The 15,665-nt window shown below is 43.4% G+C and overlaps 1 protein-coding gene across 1 annotated transcript in view; it reads left to right on the top strand.

Moving 5' to 3' along the window:
• The first annotated feature begins 7,592 nt into the window (after positions 1 to 7,592).
• Positions 7,593 to 15,665, top strand: part of LOC121302187 (putative aminopeptidase W07G4.4) — an 8,680-nt gene continuing 607 nt past the window's right edge. The window contains exons 1-12 of the mRNA XM_041232004.1: positions 7,593 to 7,664; positions 8,857 to 8,895; positions 9,533 to 9,623; positions 10,087 to 10,152; positions 10,578 to 10,660; positions 11,227 to 11,335; positions 11,780 to 11,904; positions 12,306 to 12,405; positions 12,888 to 12,963; positions 13,300 to 13,385; positions 14,962 to 15,066; positions 15,631 to 15,663. Coding sequence (XP_041087938.1) covers positions 7,651 to 7,664; positions 8,857 to 8,895; positions 9,533 to 9,623; positions 10,087 to 10,152; positions 10,578 to 10,660; positions 11,227 to 11,335; positions 11,780 to 11,904; positions 12,306 to 12,405; positions 12,888 to 12,963; positions 13,300 to 13,385; positions 14,962 to 15,066; positions 15,631 to 15,663 — 927 coding nt within the window. The 5' untranslated portion in view covers positions 7,593 to 7,650. The remainder of the gene's footprint in view (positions 7,665 to 8,856; positions 8,896 to 9,532; positions 9,624 to 10,086; positions 10,153 to 10,577; positions 10,661 to 11,226; positions 11,336 to 11,779; positions 11,905 to 12,305; positions 12,406 to 12,887; positions 12,964 to 13,299; positions 13,386 to 14,961; positions 15,067 to 15,630; positions 15,664 to 15,665) is intronic.

The following is a 15,665-nucleotide window of genomic DNA, read 5'->3' as shown; positions in this document are numbered from 1 at the left end:
GGATGTTTCGTCCGACGGTGGGGCAATGCTGTCACCAGTGCACCCCGGAGAGCTTGGTAAGGGGGGGAGGCACACCCACATCCTGTTGAATAACCAGCCCAGGCCACGCCTCCACCAGCTCCTGTCATGTTCTCGTAGTAACGGTACAATACCTGAAAGGTGAAAACCAACTTTCATTAACCAAGGTGTACTAAAGCATAAGTAAAAGACGCTGTTTCATAGACGTGCTTGATTAATGATCTGGAGCCAGGGTTAAACCTATTCTTTAATAGTGCAGACACAAGCACAGGGCCCTCGTAATAGCACAGTGCCTGAAACATACACACATCTATTTACCAAGCACAGAAATGTTTATAGGAGGTGAGGATTGTATGATAAGCTTGGTGACGATTGGTGTAAAATTGATGACTCTTCCAATATTGATCCCAGCACTCGTTTTTTACCATAGTTCTGTGCAGAGTGACTTGCTTTTCTCAAGTCTTTTGCCATGCTATTTATCCTGATTCAGGATATCACAGGAAACTTTTCTAATGAAAAATCACAAATGGGTTTAAAAAAAAGCAGGGAATAAAAAAACGAATTAAAATGGCATTGAAAGGCTTATTCCAGACAAATGCCGTGCCCTGCACTGTAATTTGTGCCTTTTTTTTTCCCTAGGGAGTGAAGCTGGTCAAGAATTCTCCCTCTCTGGGATTCTAGAATGTCCTGCGTGTAAATGAAACGTTATAGGAGAATGCAAGTGCGAGTGTAATGGCATTACAGACCTGTGGCAAAGTGGTTAACTGCGCGCAGGTGATCAATAATCAGACAGTGATGATCCAGGTGCAATGGTGGTTTATTTTTATAATCCAATTGCCTGATGGCGAAAGAGCAGTAAACAATAACAATGTGAACAGTCAATACAGAGGCATGTATTGCTCTGTTTATAATCTACAGGTTGATCCCGAAATAATACACAGTCTTGTTCTTACTCACCCACATGTAACACAAACACCAGTCCACAGTGCATGCTCTAGTGTTCGTAGTGACAATACAGTTCTTTAGTGATGCAAAGTGCAGTGATGTTCGATTTTAGTACTGACCTTTGGCGACAGCTCTGGATCATGTTCAGCCGTCTAATAATAACAAACAGCGACAGAATGACAGAAATAAACAAACACTTGCGATTTGCAACACGGTTCTCCTTCCAGTTACCTGTAACCCTTAAAAAGGAACAGATCACTTTACCACATCCCCTTAAATACTGTCAACCACGACCCCTTGGTTAACGAGTGCAGCCGCTCCTCCAATCCGCGGGTGCCACCGGTCGATTTAGTGTACTGTGGCTCCGCCCCATTTCTCTATGGCCAACTTCCGCCTAGCCCTGGGAATGAGCTGTCAGCCCTCCCAGTCCAGGGTACTCTGCTCCCTTTACACAGCGTCCTCGAGGGTCAGGAGGGAGATCTAACACCAAAAATCATTCGGTCTCTGTCACAGGGCCAAATGGGAGCAACGACCACAATGCCTTCTAACCTGTTCTGCGCATACCGCATTATACTGTGTTCAGTGGTATAAAGGGACAATTTATAACAAGGGAGCACTCCATATTATTGAACGGATCTGGAGGGCAGGAGTGTGTGTAATCAGATCTCCTTCCTTTATAGCTGCATGAGCAAACCCTAATAGTAAACCCTGAGACTTCTTCAAGCAGCTGCAATCAAGCTTTTATTGTGAACTAGCAAACACAACCTTTATTGCTTTTTAATCACGTAATATTTACCTTTTTAAATTCCAGATTTACGAGGAGAGTTATTATTGCTTGATTATTTTTTTTTGCACACTTGCCAAAGCAAAAGAGTAATAAAACAGATAGTATAAAAAAAAAATGTTCAAACGTTTATTTTTCACCTCCCTCCCCCTTTTTTGTGAAATCGTTTCTGCAGCCTTCTACTGTGAATTAATTTGAAATCCCAGAGGGTTAATTCACTGTGGAGCAGCAGAGTGCAGTCTAAATGTACCGGTTCATCGGTATGCATGTTTAGTCAATGGAACTGGGGGGCGGGGGGAGGTCAATTCCCTCTTTTTTCAAATTTCCATTTCAAAAGGGCATGTGAACCCCACCCTCGTGCAGACACATGCGGCATAATAGCACCGTACTAAACTGGTAGAGGCATGTATAAAACCAGGGGTTTGTCGGGTTATAGCCAAATGCAATCCGAAACATCTTAAGGGAGGTTAGGATTGCTGATGCACGTTCTGGTGAAGACCAGCGCAAAATCAAAGCCATTGTCGTGTTCACATAGTAGAGTTTGGCAGACAGATGGACGCGCTCGGCACATGGGTCCCCACTTTGTGAACGCGATCCCTAAAATAAGAAAGAAAAAGCAGAGTGGCTGTGCCATGTCTTTTTTTTCCTGACCCCCCCCCCGTCCCCCCTCCCCCCCATTGGCAGGTTCGGAGGCTGGCTGGGGAGACGGGTCTGCGGGTTGCTTTACGTTCAGGAGCGCAAGGTGCCTCAGAGCCTCATTTCCTCTGGAGAGCCAGCAGGGGGCGCGGTGGCAGGAGTAGGGAGCTCTCACCGTGGGGAGACTGCAGTAGCAGTGATGGCCAGGAGGGGGCAGGCTCAGAACTGTTTTGTGTCACACCGGCGTCGACTGTATTATTGTGATTATTATTTATTTAGGTTCTTCTTTTAGTTTGTACAGCATGCTTGGTATGCAGATATCAAGGATCCTTATGCGCTTAGGGTTAGAAGGATCCACCACTCCTGCACCCAGTCCTGAGTTTCAGAGCTCCTTATTCAGGTATAGTATTGCAATCAACAGGTACCAGGAGTGTGAGAAATCTGGCTAAATCTGCTCTAAATGTGATCACACTTACATAAGTCTTGACTATTAGGAGTTTTTTTCTGCACAAAAAAGGAAGGAGCGATATATTTAACAGGGGTTGCTGCTCAAACTATCTGGCTACTAAATCATTTCAGTACTAGACTTCACTGAGGGGAGCTCTGAACCCCAGGACTGGGTGCAGCAGCAGCTGGGCTGGTGTGAGTTTCTAACCCTGTATCAATCCATCCTAAGGTTTTAACTGTGTAGTAAGGCCACCCACATGTTAATTCCTCATTCAGTCTCTCCCTTGACAACCTTGATGAAGAGGTTCCGGTGCGTTTTCATTACTGCAGCCGTCAAACTTCAAGCATGTTCTTCTTTTTCTGTTTAGATCATCCATAACTACTGACCTAGAAACCCTTCTAAAAGCTTAACCCAATAAAAACAGAGCAAAGTCTAATAAAGCATAGGCATGCATTGTACCGAACAGTGAGGTGTGCTAAAGCATATTAAACATGGCAAACTAGAGTAATCTATAATAAACACAAAGTATAACCAGAGGAAAAACATGGGGAAAAAACTGCAGTAACACCATGAAACTTTTATAAGGGAATGCTTCGAAATACAAAAATAAACCTGATTTCAGAAAAACGCTTCGCTCAGAAGTCTGTTTTTAGTGTCTTTCTCCAGTGTTCTAAATGTGTGCATGATTAATAACCTCTGGGAGCAGGTATACATCGTGACAGAGAGCTGTTCGATCCCTGTGTTGCACAAGACATGCATTTCCTTGGGGAGCCAGGCGTTTGCATAATCCTTCCTGTGGTACCGTGAGTCTGGCTGACTTTCTAAGGGACGCTAGTGGCACTTTAAAAAGAACGCCTTTTTATTTTTTATTTTTTATTAAACACAAAGGAGCTTAAAGGGTCCTGATGGTGCCTGCCAGGCAGTCTGCGTCACACTCGCGGTCATCAATGCCTGCCTTGATTATTTTGCATCATCCTTTTGCCACACGCTCCTAGCCTCCTGTTATTAGGCTGTAATCCGATACGCCAGCAAGAGAAATAAGACTCCCATTGCACAGCGGTGTGATCCATTCCTGGTTTGATATAGACGCACCTGAGCTTGTTACCTATACACTGTGGCCAATGAAGCTTGTATTAAAACCTGGAGTTGGTGAAACCGCTGTGCAATATGAGTCTTATTAACATCCCTGATACACACTTGATTTTATGCAAATCTTTAAATTTTGTGCTGTAGCACTAGCTACATGAATGCAGCACAAGTAATTTGCTGCCTGCTGCTCTTAATTGAGCATCAGAATACCTGGCCAGGTTAATTTAATTCTCTGTTCAATTGCTAAGTAAGTAATTTTGTTCTCATTTTTAAAGTGGGCCTTTCAGATTCCATAAGGTAAAATTAGATGAAGCTATTTCCATTTGCTGTTAAATTTTGGTAGGGGTTTATCTCTGCACTGGACTTTCTCTCTTGTTTTAACTGAATGATATTTTTCTTAATTGCCTCATGGACATTCTATTTAGAGTCAGGTGTTTTGCTAATTGCCTTGGCAAAGGTCTTATTGGACTTGATTTATCATTAATTCTAAGGATCTTAATTGGTGGCTCTTTAAATAGGACTATTACGTCCTGGTGAGGAGGGTGTTGTTTTTTTTTTTTTTTTTTTTGGCTGGGGTGATTCTTTTTTGGGTGTGGCTTTTGGTGGATGCAGAGTGTTTGAAGAGGGAGTTTGCTGGTCTGTAAAGGAGAAATCAGGAAGCAATAATCTTTTGGTTGTCAGGAACGGTATTTTCTCTAAGCTGTCATTTTTCCAGTTTAAATTAACCAGCTATCTAATCTCCTGCCAAACTTGAACTATCCACATCGTTCAAATTGTTTATATTGATCCTAAGAGCAACAACAGTGACTAATCCATTTATCATCATCACCTTTTGTCTTCTTACCTGGTTGGAAACTCCAAGCTCTCTGGGGACCAAGGAAGAACTGGGTGAGATCCTCTAATGGGGAGGAATCTTATTTTTTGCTGCTGGATTATCTGGGCTGTTCTGACTTTTGGATTATCATTTTTGTTTGTTTATTGGGGATTAAAGAGCAGTAAGTTTCAGTTTTGTGTTTAAACTTTTCTGGATCAACTGCATTCTCAATACAGATTGGATATAACATTTTGGGACTTCTAAAGTATTGATGGTTGTTTCATGGACATTTCTTTCTGTAAGGACTGCCTGATGGACTATGGTAAACATTTTGAATGGGTCAAATGCTGTCTGTTTAAAACTCGCACCAAATGTTTGCTCCATCTGTCTCGCGTATAATATTCCACACATCCAATAACATCTGCTATTTGAACTCTTGTGTTGCCTTCTAGTTTGTTTTCCTGTGTTATTTGTTGTAAACAATCCTGACTTGCCCCGCAATTTTTCTTGGTTCTGTCACGCAATCCTACTGCTTTAGAGACTTGTATTGTTCAGGGTAGTTTATTTGCATTTCTGTCAAATACTAGTTATTGGATGTTGCTTAAGGATTGGGTTTGTTACAATGCAATTCTACTATAATGAGGATCCTCTGTGTGCGCTGCTGTTTTTGTCTTGGTGGTTGTAGCTGACTGGATTTCAATAATAAGCAGTCTTGCTTTGCTGTCTCAAGTCCAGGCCCCTTGCTGTGGTGGGTTTCTGTCCCTTCTCCGCTCTCTCTCTCCTGGGCAGGAATCATGGCTGTGTGTGTCTGGACTTCGGGCAGCCCTTCTCACTCAAGGTAAGAACTACTCTTCCGTTGCACAGTGCTTGGAGACGGGCTTTAATAGTAGAATGGGCTTTAGTCAAATTAAAAGCTTTGTGGGGAAAATACTGAACCAACCCCACAGCAGTGGGTGTTTTAACGGTGTACAGGTACCAAGCTCAGGTGTGTGATTAAAACCAGGACTGGATCAAAACTAAGTAGAGTTCTCTTTCTTAGCCCTGCGGTATTGAATCAGTTACTGTAGCTCACCTGTGTTTCTGCCCCAGGTCTGACTCCCTGTTTGCAAATAAATCCATCCTGCCAGCAGCAGCCTGCCCACTCCTAGAGGAACAGGAGCGCCATCTGGTGGCCAGCCTCTGCAAACATCTCCTGTACTATAAATATGTTTTTGTTTTGTTTTTTTCTCCCTGCGTCATATGGTCTACTCGAAGACGAGCCCTGCCTCGGAACAGTGAAAGAGAATGTTGTTCTGTACATCTTTTTTTACAAGACAACTATACAGAACGACATCCTGGGATCCTTCAAGAAACTGCTTGATGAGATTAGGGGATTAATAAACCACTAACAACCAACCGTGGAAGATGGGTCGAATGGCCGCCTCCTTTTGTAAACTTTCATATGTTCTTATTAAACGAGTGTTGAATTCAGAAATATTAAAATAAACCTAATAAAGTCGATGAAAAATGTTTCGACGAGTAGACGTTGAGAGAGACTTCCAGTCGTTTCTCATTGCATTTGTTAACTTTGTTTTAGTATTTCATTTGCTAATGTCGTGTAAATCTCATACCTTTTGAATTTTTTTTTATTTTTTTAGCATAGGTAATAAGCAAAACATCACTGAACGACAGCCCTCGTCCCTCCCCTGGGTCATTTCCTCTGATGGGAACTCTCTTTTGTTCCACCTGAACCCCAAATAACTGAACAGCATCAATCTACCTCATTCCAGGTCCTAAACAGTTAATTATTGAATTAATGAGACCTATAAGCTTGGCAGGACTCCCGGGGTTTATGCAGTCAGTGCAACGCATAGCAATGATATCCGCGCAGGGTTCAGTACAGGACAATGATACTTTTGCTTTTCCATTAAACTAGCAAGATCCATGGGTCGCTCTGTCGTCATCATACACAGAACTCTGATTATCAAAAGGTGCTGGGCATTAGGTCTGACCTTGAAGATTTAGTTCGAGTCGATCAAGTTACTTTACCTTTTATATACTTTTGGAAACATTTTTTGTTTTTCTTAAATCTGATAAATGATACAATTTTGATGTTGATGAAACGCTCCGAAACTTCTGCTGGTTTCTTAAGACATGTAATAAATCCACTGACACTTGAGTTAATGAAGGGTTTTTGAATACGGCTGCTGGTTTGATCATTAACACTCCGGTTTTATTAGCTTACCTGTGCTTATTCCTGACCTGTCTTATCTCGAAGATAAGAGCAATCTAGCATTGAACAGTGTTACCTGGAGATTATTGCACACACACACACACATGCGATGGCTCAAAACAGCGCTCTTAGTTATCGATGCGCTAGTTTAATCAACAGTGTATTAGTCGTGTATTAATTCAGCGCACCGCAAGGTTTCAATATTAAATGAAAATAAAATTAATTAAATCAGAAATATGAAAGTTTGGTATCTGTAAATAGATTCGGACTCTGATCCCGCTGGCTTAGTGATCAGTGGACTTCCCGGTGACACCTTTGCGTGCACCTTTTAAAAAAAAAAAGAAAACCCGTTCTAACAGTTATTTACCATGCTAGAGTGTTTATATGCACATTCAGCGCAACTGTCTTCGGCAGATCTTTGAAAGCATGCTTCTCATTCAAAATATATTGCATATTAAAGATAAAAAAAACTGAGAAATACGTTAACCGCTGTCTTTGTTTTAAAAACTACATCTCCCAGCGAGCTTTGCGCACATGTCTTGGGACCGTGAGGAACGGGCCACTCAGCGTTCGAGTTGGAAGTGCGGACAGCCAATCGCCTTACTGCACTAGGAAAAGAGGCGGTGACGGTAAATCACTTAAATCAGCAAACTGAGCCCCGGGCTCGCATTGTCAGCTGACTTTGTAGATTCACGGAAGTGAGAATGGAGTTTGTAAGGTGAGGACTTATTATTCCTATCTTTTTTATTATGCATTTGTATTTTCTTAGCTATGCTGAACAAAACTCGCAGAGACGTCATCTTTGTCTAGAACGTCGTCGCTCTAATGTAAAACGTGAGGCTGGTGTAGAGGTCAAATTTTCATTTACAGTAATTAAACTAAAATTACACGTGTACAAGCGGGTGTGACCCTGAAATCAGTGTTGGGCTGAGCAAAAAAGAAATTAATTAGACGCCGCCCCTCTAATATACAGAGAAATTAGGAGCTCAACATGGTTTAACCCCTTGCATGCAAAGCCAGGCATTCAGTTTGGAGCAGATCAAAAGTCTGAAAAAGAAACAGGCGAATAAGAAACCATCAGACACGTTAGCGATAGTAGGTTCGCGCTCCCGGCCCCCTTAACGTTGTTTTGGGTGTTTTACCGGAATTTATTTTTCTGGGAGGTATGTACCTGTTATAAACTAGGAAAATGGTCACGGACCGTGATATTCACTAATCTTAGACCACCTGATAATGCAGGTAAACTAGTACGTAGTATTACTAGAGACCTTGAGTAAATTAATGCGTTTGTTACTAAAATGAATCTATGCACTACTAACGTGTTACAGTATTGTGTCAATATTCATGCGAATGGTGCAAGCTTGAGACGTGAAATGCAGTGTTCAAGCTCATCCCAAGCATGCTCGGGAGATTGCGATGGCCCTGGAAGATGCCTGAAGCCCGCCACGGTGCAGGGTGCGTTATTGAAAGCAGCGGTTTTGGCTGGACTTTAATCTACAGTGATGCTTCAGTAAACTCTTCCACAGTAAGGAGGGACCCAGGGTGTAGCAGGAGAACACGCCCGATAAACCCCTTGCGTTGCATATGGAGTTCTGTGACTCTCTGCAGCAGCATAGAATAAAAAAAAACAATAGTACCAGTAAAGACAGACCAGAATAAGGAAGTGAGAAATGGTGACTCTTGACTCTTGCTAATCAGTAATTCTTCCGTTCTTGTGCAGCTGCTGAGTAAAGCACTTTGCATTGGTGCACAGTCCAAGCCTGCTCCACAAATGGACTTGTCAGCAAGAATTGCTAGTCCTGTCCTTCCTCTTCATCCTAGATCATTTTTCACTGCAATTTTACAATAAATGGTGTTTGTTTATAAATATGTAAATGTCATTTATCCCCCCCCCCCCTTTTTCTCTTCAGGTTTCCAGTTGATTTTGCCACAGACCTCACAGATAAGAAGTGAGTTTGATTTTAAGTTACACAGAGCATTTCGAAGCAGCCTTTAACACCATATATATCCTGTATTTATCCTTATCATACACCAGACCCTTCAGAGGTGAAAAATGCACTATCAGGAGATATAACCCACAGCTAGCGCTACACAAACAGATTATTATGGCGTTGATTCACCGTTCAGAGTGAAGAAGCAGCTGCCTGGGTTTGTGTGGATCGCTCTGCTCCACAGAGCCAAGAAAAGCAGTGATCATCTCAAACCCGAGCAGCTGTTTCTGCGGAGAGCTTGGTTCCAATAATAGGTTTGTGCAGCTCTACCCATAACGTTCACTCTATTAGAGTCTAAAAGCAATGGCCACAATATGAATGTGTAAGACTGCATACAACACTGTCGTGTACATGGCGCAGATGGTGAATACTTATTATACACAACCCCACCCTGTATAGAGCAGCTACTACTGTACCAATGTGAAGCCCAGCATCTACCATTCACATATTTTAGATAACGCAGGCGTGGAAATAAGATGCCCACTGCAGAGCCGTTTGATCCATTCCTGGTTTTACTAGGAGTTTAAAACCTCTAACATTTTCAAGATCATTATTTCATACTTGGTGCCGTTATTGACAGAGTCTCTTGCTGCAGGTTTGATGGGATAGTCTTGGTGACAGACTGCATAGAGAAGCTCCCTGCTTCACTCCAGTCCCTGCTGGCCCCTCTCAAGGAATACAAACAGGTGGGCTCTCCTCTCCTCTCTACCTCATGTAGTTTACAGTATCAGAGCCACAGTGCATGCAACGGTGCTGAAGCAGGGATCGAAACTCCCACTAACCCTTCACACAGCCCTGGGGTTCACAGCTCCCCTTCGTTGAGTGTCATGACCATGAAAGTGCATCTCAAAGATCTGCTAAAGCAGATTTCTTTAACCCGGTGCGATGCCAGATCTCGTCTTTTAAATTCTAACTTTGCCAAAAGGTAGAAACACTCTTTCTACACATTTGAGTGACCTATAAAGCAATGTGCATGGACTGAAAAACAAACTGAATTTTTTGTGAGCTGGTGTTGCAGAGTGGTGACTCCTCTGTGCTGTGTTCACAGTGGTGACCCCTCTACACTGCTGTGTTCACAGTGGTGACTCCTCTACACCGTGCTGTGTGTTCACAGTGGTGACTCCTCTTCGCTGTGCGCTGTGTTCACAGGTAGATGCTGCTGTGCACAGCGAGGTGGTCCTGCTGAAGGTCCCGGGCGTTTCAGGGGACAGATTGGTGAGTCTGCAGTCAGGAGTGCTGAGCAAGACAAAGACTTAGGTAATGCAGTTTTATGTACAAGCCTGTGTACCTGTCTATGGATGTACGCGCCCCCATGGCTGAAGATGAGGGTAAGGTAAGTTACCAGCAAGGTAAGTTGTAACATTGAAAAAAGACTGTTAAGGTAATTGGATTTCTTATGGGTTCTATCATTTTGCTTTCTCCAACTCTACAAGCCCACGCACTGTATAAGCACACTCGCGTGATATGTGCCTGTTTGCACGATTTTACAGCAAGTTGAAAAAAAAAAAGCAAAAGAAAGCAAACACTTGTCTGCCCCCCAGTTTGTGTACCGCTGTGCTGTGCAGAGTCTCTTATAATCGTAGCTGCTGTACAGCACAATCGCTGAGGTTCAGTGTTAATAAAGCCTGGTGTCCGTGCAGGTGTTTGCTCCGACCGGACCCCTGGACCGCGATTACGATGACGTGAGGAGATTCACCGACGCGGCCGTCGCTGGGATGAAGAGGTGCGGGAACCGCTTGCGTTTCCATGGGAGCGCCTAAGCAGGAGCGGGCTCGCTTCGTCCTTCAAATCCATTTCGTTTCCCCGTCCCTTATAATCCGTTCCAATTCCTTTTACGAGGCTGGCTTCGTCAGCACCTGTTGAACCGCTGAATTGATTTGATATATGTGTTGTAATTGTGAAATCCTGTGTTGAAGTTGTGTAGCTGTTTGCTCAAAGCATGTGTCGTAGAAGTGATTGAAGTTGGTTAAAAGGGGAATTGGAAATGGTTTTAAGTTCTGTCTTTTATCTGAAGAATGCAGAACAGTTTTCAGCACTTGCTGTACAGAGAGACCAGCTCAGATGTGTCTTATTAAACTCCTAATGAAACCAGGAATGGAGCAAACTGCAATGCAATAGGAGTCTTATCCCTGATGTAGTTTTCCCCTCTCCTAGTTGCAATATGAGTTTTTGTAGTCAGTCACTGCTAATTCCAGTTTCTCTCTGATCGTATAGCCTGTCTCTCTCTGTCGGTGTGATCGTAGAGTCTGTGCTTTTTCAGGGATTGACGCTTGCCTCGTCTTGTTTCAGAGCTCTGAAATCAGGGATGCAGAGCCCCCTGCTGGTGTGTCCCCCACACAGCACCTTCAAGGAGAGCACTCTGGTGTCTGTGCTGGGAGCACTGCATGCTCTATATGTGGTGAGTGCAGACAGAGAAGAGGAGCGTCCAGGGACTTCCAGAAAGGGATGGTGACTCCAGTTGCGTAGCAGTTTTACCTACTCCAGGTTTTAATACAAACTTGCTTAGCCCCAGTATGCAGGTAACAGGCTCAGGTGTGTTGTATTAAACTCTTAGGAATGGATCACACTGCTGTGCAATGGGGGCATCTTATTTCCGTCATTGTGTGTAATTATGTAGTATAAGTTGTCTGCTACCGTGGCTCATCGACCTGTGCACTGATTGTGGTATTCTGTCTGATACCAAGATGCTTCAAATTGTGGCTTGCTTTCGAATTGACTGTTGTAATTTTTGTGTGTGACATTTTGTGGTTTTATTTTTCGACCAGAATGTGTCTAGAGATGTTACACCATTACGTCTAATCTCTCCCCTCTTTTCTCTCCCTTCTCTCCCCCCCCCCCCCAGCCGCTGGAGGTGCGTGAGGCTTACCCAGAGAAGTCTCACAAGGTGGATGTCCTGGGGTTCTGGGTTCCAGGGGAGGAGGAGGGCATGATGATCAAGCGTCTGGCCTACGCGCTGGAGAGCGGCCGGTGAGGGAATGGGTGGAAAATATACCCAAAACGCTGGTTTTATTTGAGTTTTGTTTAAATGTCTGATATATGTATGTGGTGTGCTGTTGCCTTTCAAAAGTATTTATCGACAGGTGTGCATTAAATCCATTCAATGTGTTTATTTCAAAACAAAAGCTGTCACTTTACGGCCTTGGTTAAGCAGGGAAAATGCCAGCGCCCCAGAGGAGAGAAACAATCTTCCAATCGGCTTTTAAAAGTCGGTATGGAACTTTAATCAGCATCGGTTTGGTACTCTATTGTAAAGGTGAGGGAAGGACAGCTCTTGTTTTGAAATCGGCGATAGATTCTTAAAAGCAGTTTGTACTAGTATCGGCGCATCCCTAATATATGTATGTGACCCCCCCCCCCGGTGCCCCCAGGGTGGTGTGTCGGGATATCGGCGGCTCAGACCCAGAGAGGATGGCAGCCCCCCTGGTAGCGCAGTACGTTGAGGAGCTCTTCAACAACACCCCCATCAAGGTGAGTCCCCGAAACAGGCAGTAAAGGGAGCATCGATCACTCAATATCTTTGAGTTGGGTTGAGCGGCTTGTACTGTATAAATCCCATGTGATAAAATGGGAGGTTCACATATAATATCACCACTATTCATCTGTATTCATTTAACCCTTTCATGTGTGGCAAACCTCTCCTAGTCTTTACATGGGGACTTGGGTGAAGATGCAAATTCATTATGACCTTGCATGAGGATGCCACTTTTTCCCTATATAAAGCAATGACAGTAAATTGGGGAAAAAAAAATTAAGAAAAATGTCAACTTTTTTCAGCCGTTTGTAATATTTTACTGTATGGAAGGATTAGAAAAATGTTTTGGTTTTTTTGAGGGGGGGGGTGGGTCCCCCTCCCCTAGCCCATGGATGTTGGTCAGGTGACTGCACTGATGAAGGATTTGGCAGAATCGATTTGTCTCCTTGCTTTAGTCTTCTTGCTTTGACCTCTCCAGGTGAGCGTTGTGAGTGACGTCAAGCAGCTGGAGGAGGAGTACCCCTGCCTGGCAGCCGTGAACCGCTGTGCCAACGGTGAGAGAGGCAGACGGAGAAATGGGCAGACGGACACACAGGCAAATAGGGGCACTGCAGTGGCAATGCGGACAGACAGGGGCACCACTTCTCCAAATGTGATCAAACTTTCTGAGGAGACTTTTTACATGATATGAAGGGTATTAGAAGAAAGTGCCTCAGTCTGTCACACTTCCATGAGATCCAGAGGTGATGAAACTTCCTTGGTTAGGAGAGTCAGTGTGGGGATGAATGGAGACTTCTTTAAGCAGGTCTGTGTCTGCGTGTCACCCTTCCTTGGTGCTGTGCTGTCACCGACGCTCTTGCTTCAATGATTTGTTGTGGTCTCTCCTGTAGCTGTGCCTCGTCACCAGGCCAGAGTAATCAAACTGGAGTACACTGGAGAGGGGCCCATCGATCAGACCCTGCTGCTGGTGGGAAAGGTGAGAGCCATGTGACTGAATCAGGAGGCTGCTTTACTGCTTACAGACAGGCTGCTATACACACTGCAGCCTTTACTGCTTACAAACAGGCTGCTATACACACTGCAGCCTTTTTGGCTAATACACACAAGAAGTGTGTGTGTACATTATATACATTTTTGGAAAAAGCTTTTCTAGGAAACATTTATTTTGTGGATAAAGAAAAGCTACAAGAAATAGATGTGTACAGTTTATTTCAGCAATTCTTTTGCAGCCTTCAAAATGCTAGTTCAAAAGTATTCATACCCATTTCATGATATGATCGTATTGTCTAAGGTGCTAGAAATTTCAATATGACAGTGCAGAAGCCAATTCTAGAAAATGCAGGATTGTAGGTGAACATTCTTTTTGAGTATAAAAGGGTTAGGCATAGGATGATTGCTGTCATTACCAATAAGTCAATATGAGGGAAAAGTAAAGAGCTATCTGAAGACCTTAGGCAGAAAATTATTTATTGTCATAAATCTGGAGAAGGATACAAGAAGATTTCCAAGCATTTGAGTATCCCAATTTCAATTGTTTCTATTAAGAAGTACAAGACTCATGGTCCTGTCACAACGCTCCCTCGGTCTGGAAGAAAGAAGGTTCTTTCACCAAGAACAAGTAGAAGAATTGAAAAAGGTTAATAACAATCCGAGATTGACTGCCAAAGATATTCAAAGTGAATAGGCTGCAAGTCGGACTGGGGTTTCCATTTCAACCACAGGTCGAGTATTGCATGGTGAAGATCTCAATGGTCATAGGCCAAGGAAAAAGCCGCTCTTAGGAAAATGTCACAAGGACAATTGCTTAAAGTTTGCAAAATGGCATTTGAATGATGGATACGAGTTCTGGTCAAAGGTTTTGAGGAGTAATGAAATAAAAATCAAGCTATTTGGTCACGGTGATAGTAATGTTTGGAGAAAGTCTGGTGAAGCTTACAAAGAAAACAACACCATAGCTACTGTCAAGCATGGAGGTGGTAATATCCTTCTATGGGGCTGTTTTTCCTCTAATGGCACAGGAAAATTAGTTCCAATACATGTTCAAATGGATTCCATAGCATACCAAAAGATACTGGCCAATCACCTGAAACCCTCCGCTATAAAACTTGGTTTAAAGCCCAACTGGACATTCCAACACAACGATCCAAAACGCACATCAAAATCTACTGCAGAATGGGTAAATAAGAACAAGATTCTGGAATGGCAGAGTCAAAGGCCCAATCTAAATCAGAGTGAGAAGCTTTGGTATGAGTTGAAGGCTGTGCACAAGAATTATTCAAATTCCTTGGCATTTGAATGAACAGGAACAATTTGACATTGCAGAATGGTGAAAAATCACTGAAGAATCATGTCAAAAGCAAACTCTGTGACAAATATCCTAATCGTTTTAACAGAGGTTATTACCAAAGGTGCCTCAACTAGCTATTCATTTTCAAAGTAAAAACCTTGCATGGAATACTTTTTAAAGAGCCGTGTTGAAGCGCAGTGACCAGGTTAAAGGAAGTTCTCTGTTCCCATTCTTGCACTTCTCAAGACCTTTCCTTTCTCCCCAGGGGATCACCTACGATACGGGCGGAGCCGACATTAAGGCCGGGGGGTTTATGGCTGGAATGCACCGGGATAAGTGCGGCTCTGCAGCTGTGGCGGGATTCTTCCAGGTATAAACAAGCCGGTGTGTGTGTGGGGGTCTGATTCTTCCAGGTGTAGACTAGCCTGTGTGTGTCGGTGTGGTGGATGCATTTATTCATTATTCAAATACTTCTCCAGCATTCCATATTGGATTTAAAGTAGCTGAGAATCTCTGCCATGGGCCGATCCATTGCATTACTCGTGTCCTGCAGTACAAAACGGACACAGACTTGACAATGTGGATGTCTTGACGCACACACTCGCATCTGTTAATACATATGTTGAAATGTTTGTAACCTAGTAACCCACATTTAAATCCTTTCAACTAGTGGTGGTGTTATTACTGTTTATGGTTCTCTGTCTTGCAGCCACAGCAATTGGAATAGGACTCTTATTGCACAGCAGTTTTGCCCAGTCCTGGTTTTACTACACACTTGATTAGCCCCAGTTTATAGGTAACAAGCGCAGGTGTGTCTTATTAGACTTGTAGTAAAACCAGGAATGGATCACACTGCTGTGCCACAGGAGTCTTGTTTCAATGTCTGTTGCAGTTTCTCTCTGTTGAACTGGCTTTTCTCCTCCCCCTCTTGCAGGTGCTGGCTGAGCTGAAGCCCAAGAATCTGAAGGT

The sequence above is a fragment of the Polyodon spathula genome, chromosome 29 (assembly GCF_017654505.1).
Source record: "Polyodon spathula isolate WHYD16114869_AA chromosome 29, ASM1765450v1, whole genome shotgun sequence".
In the NCBI taxonomy this organism is placed as follows: domain Eukaryota; kingdom Metazoa; phylum Chordata; class Actinopteri; order Acipenseriformes; family Polyodontidae; genus Polyodon; species Polyodon spathula.
Note: the sequence above shows the minus strand (reverse complement) of the source record. Positions and strands in the feature narration are given on the sequence as shown.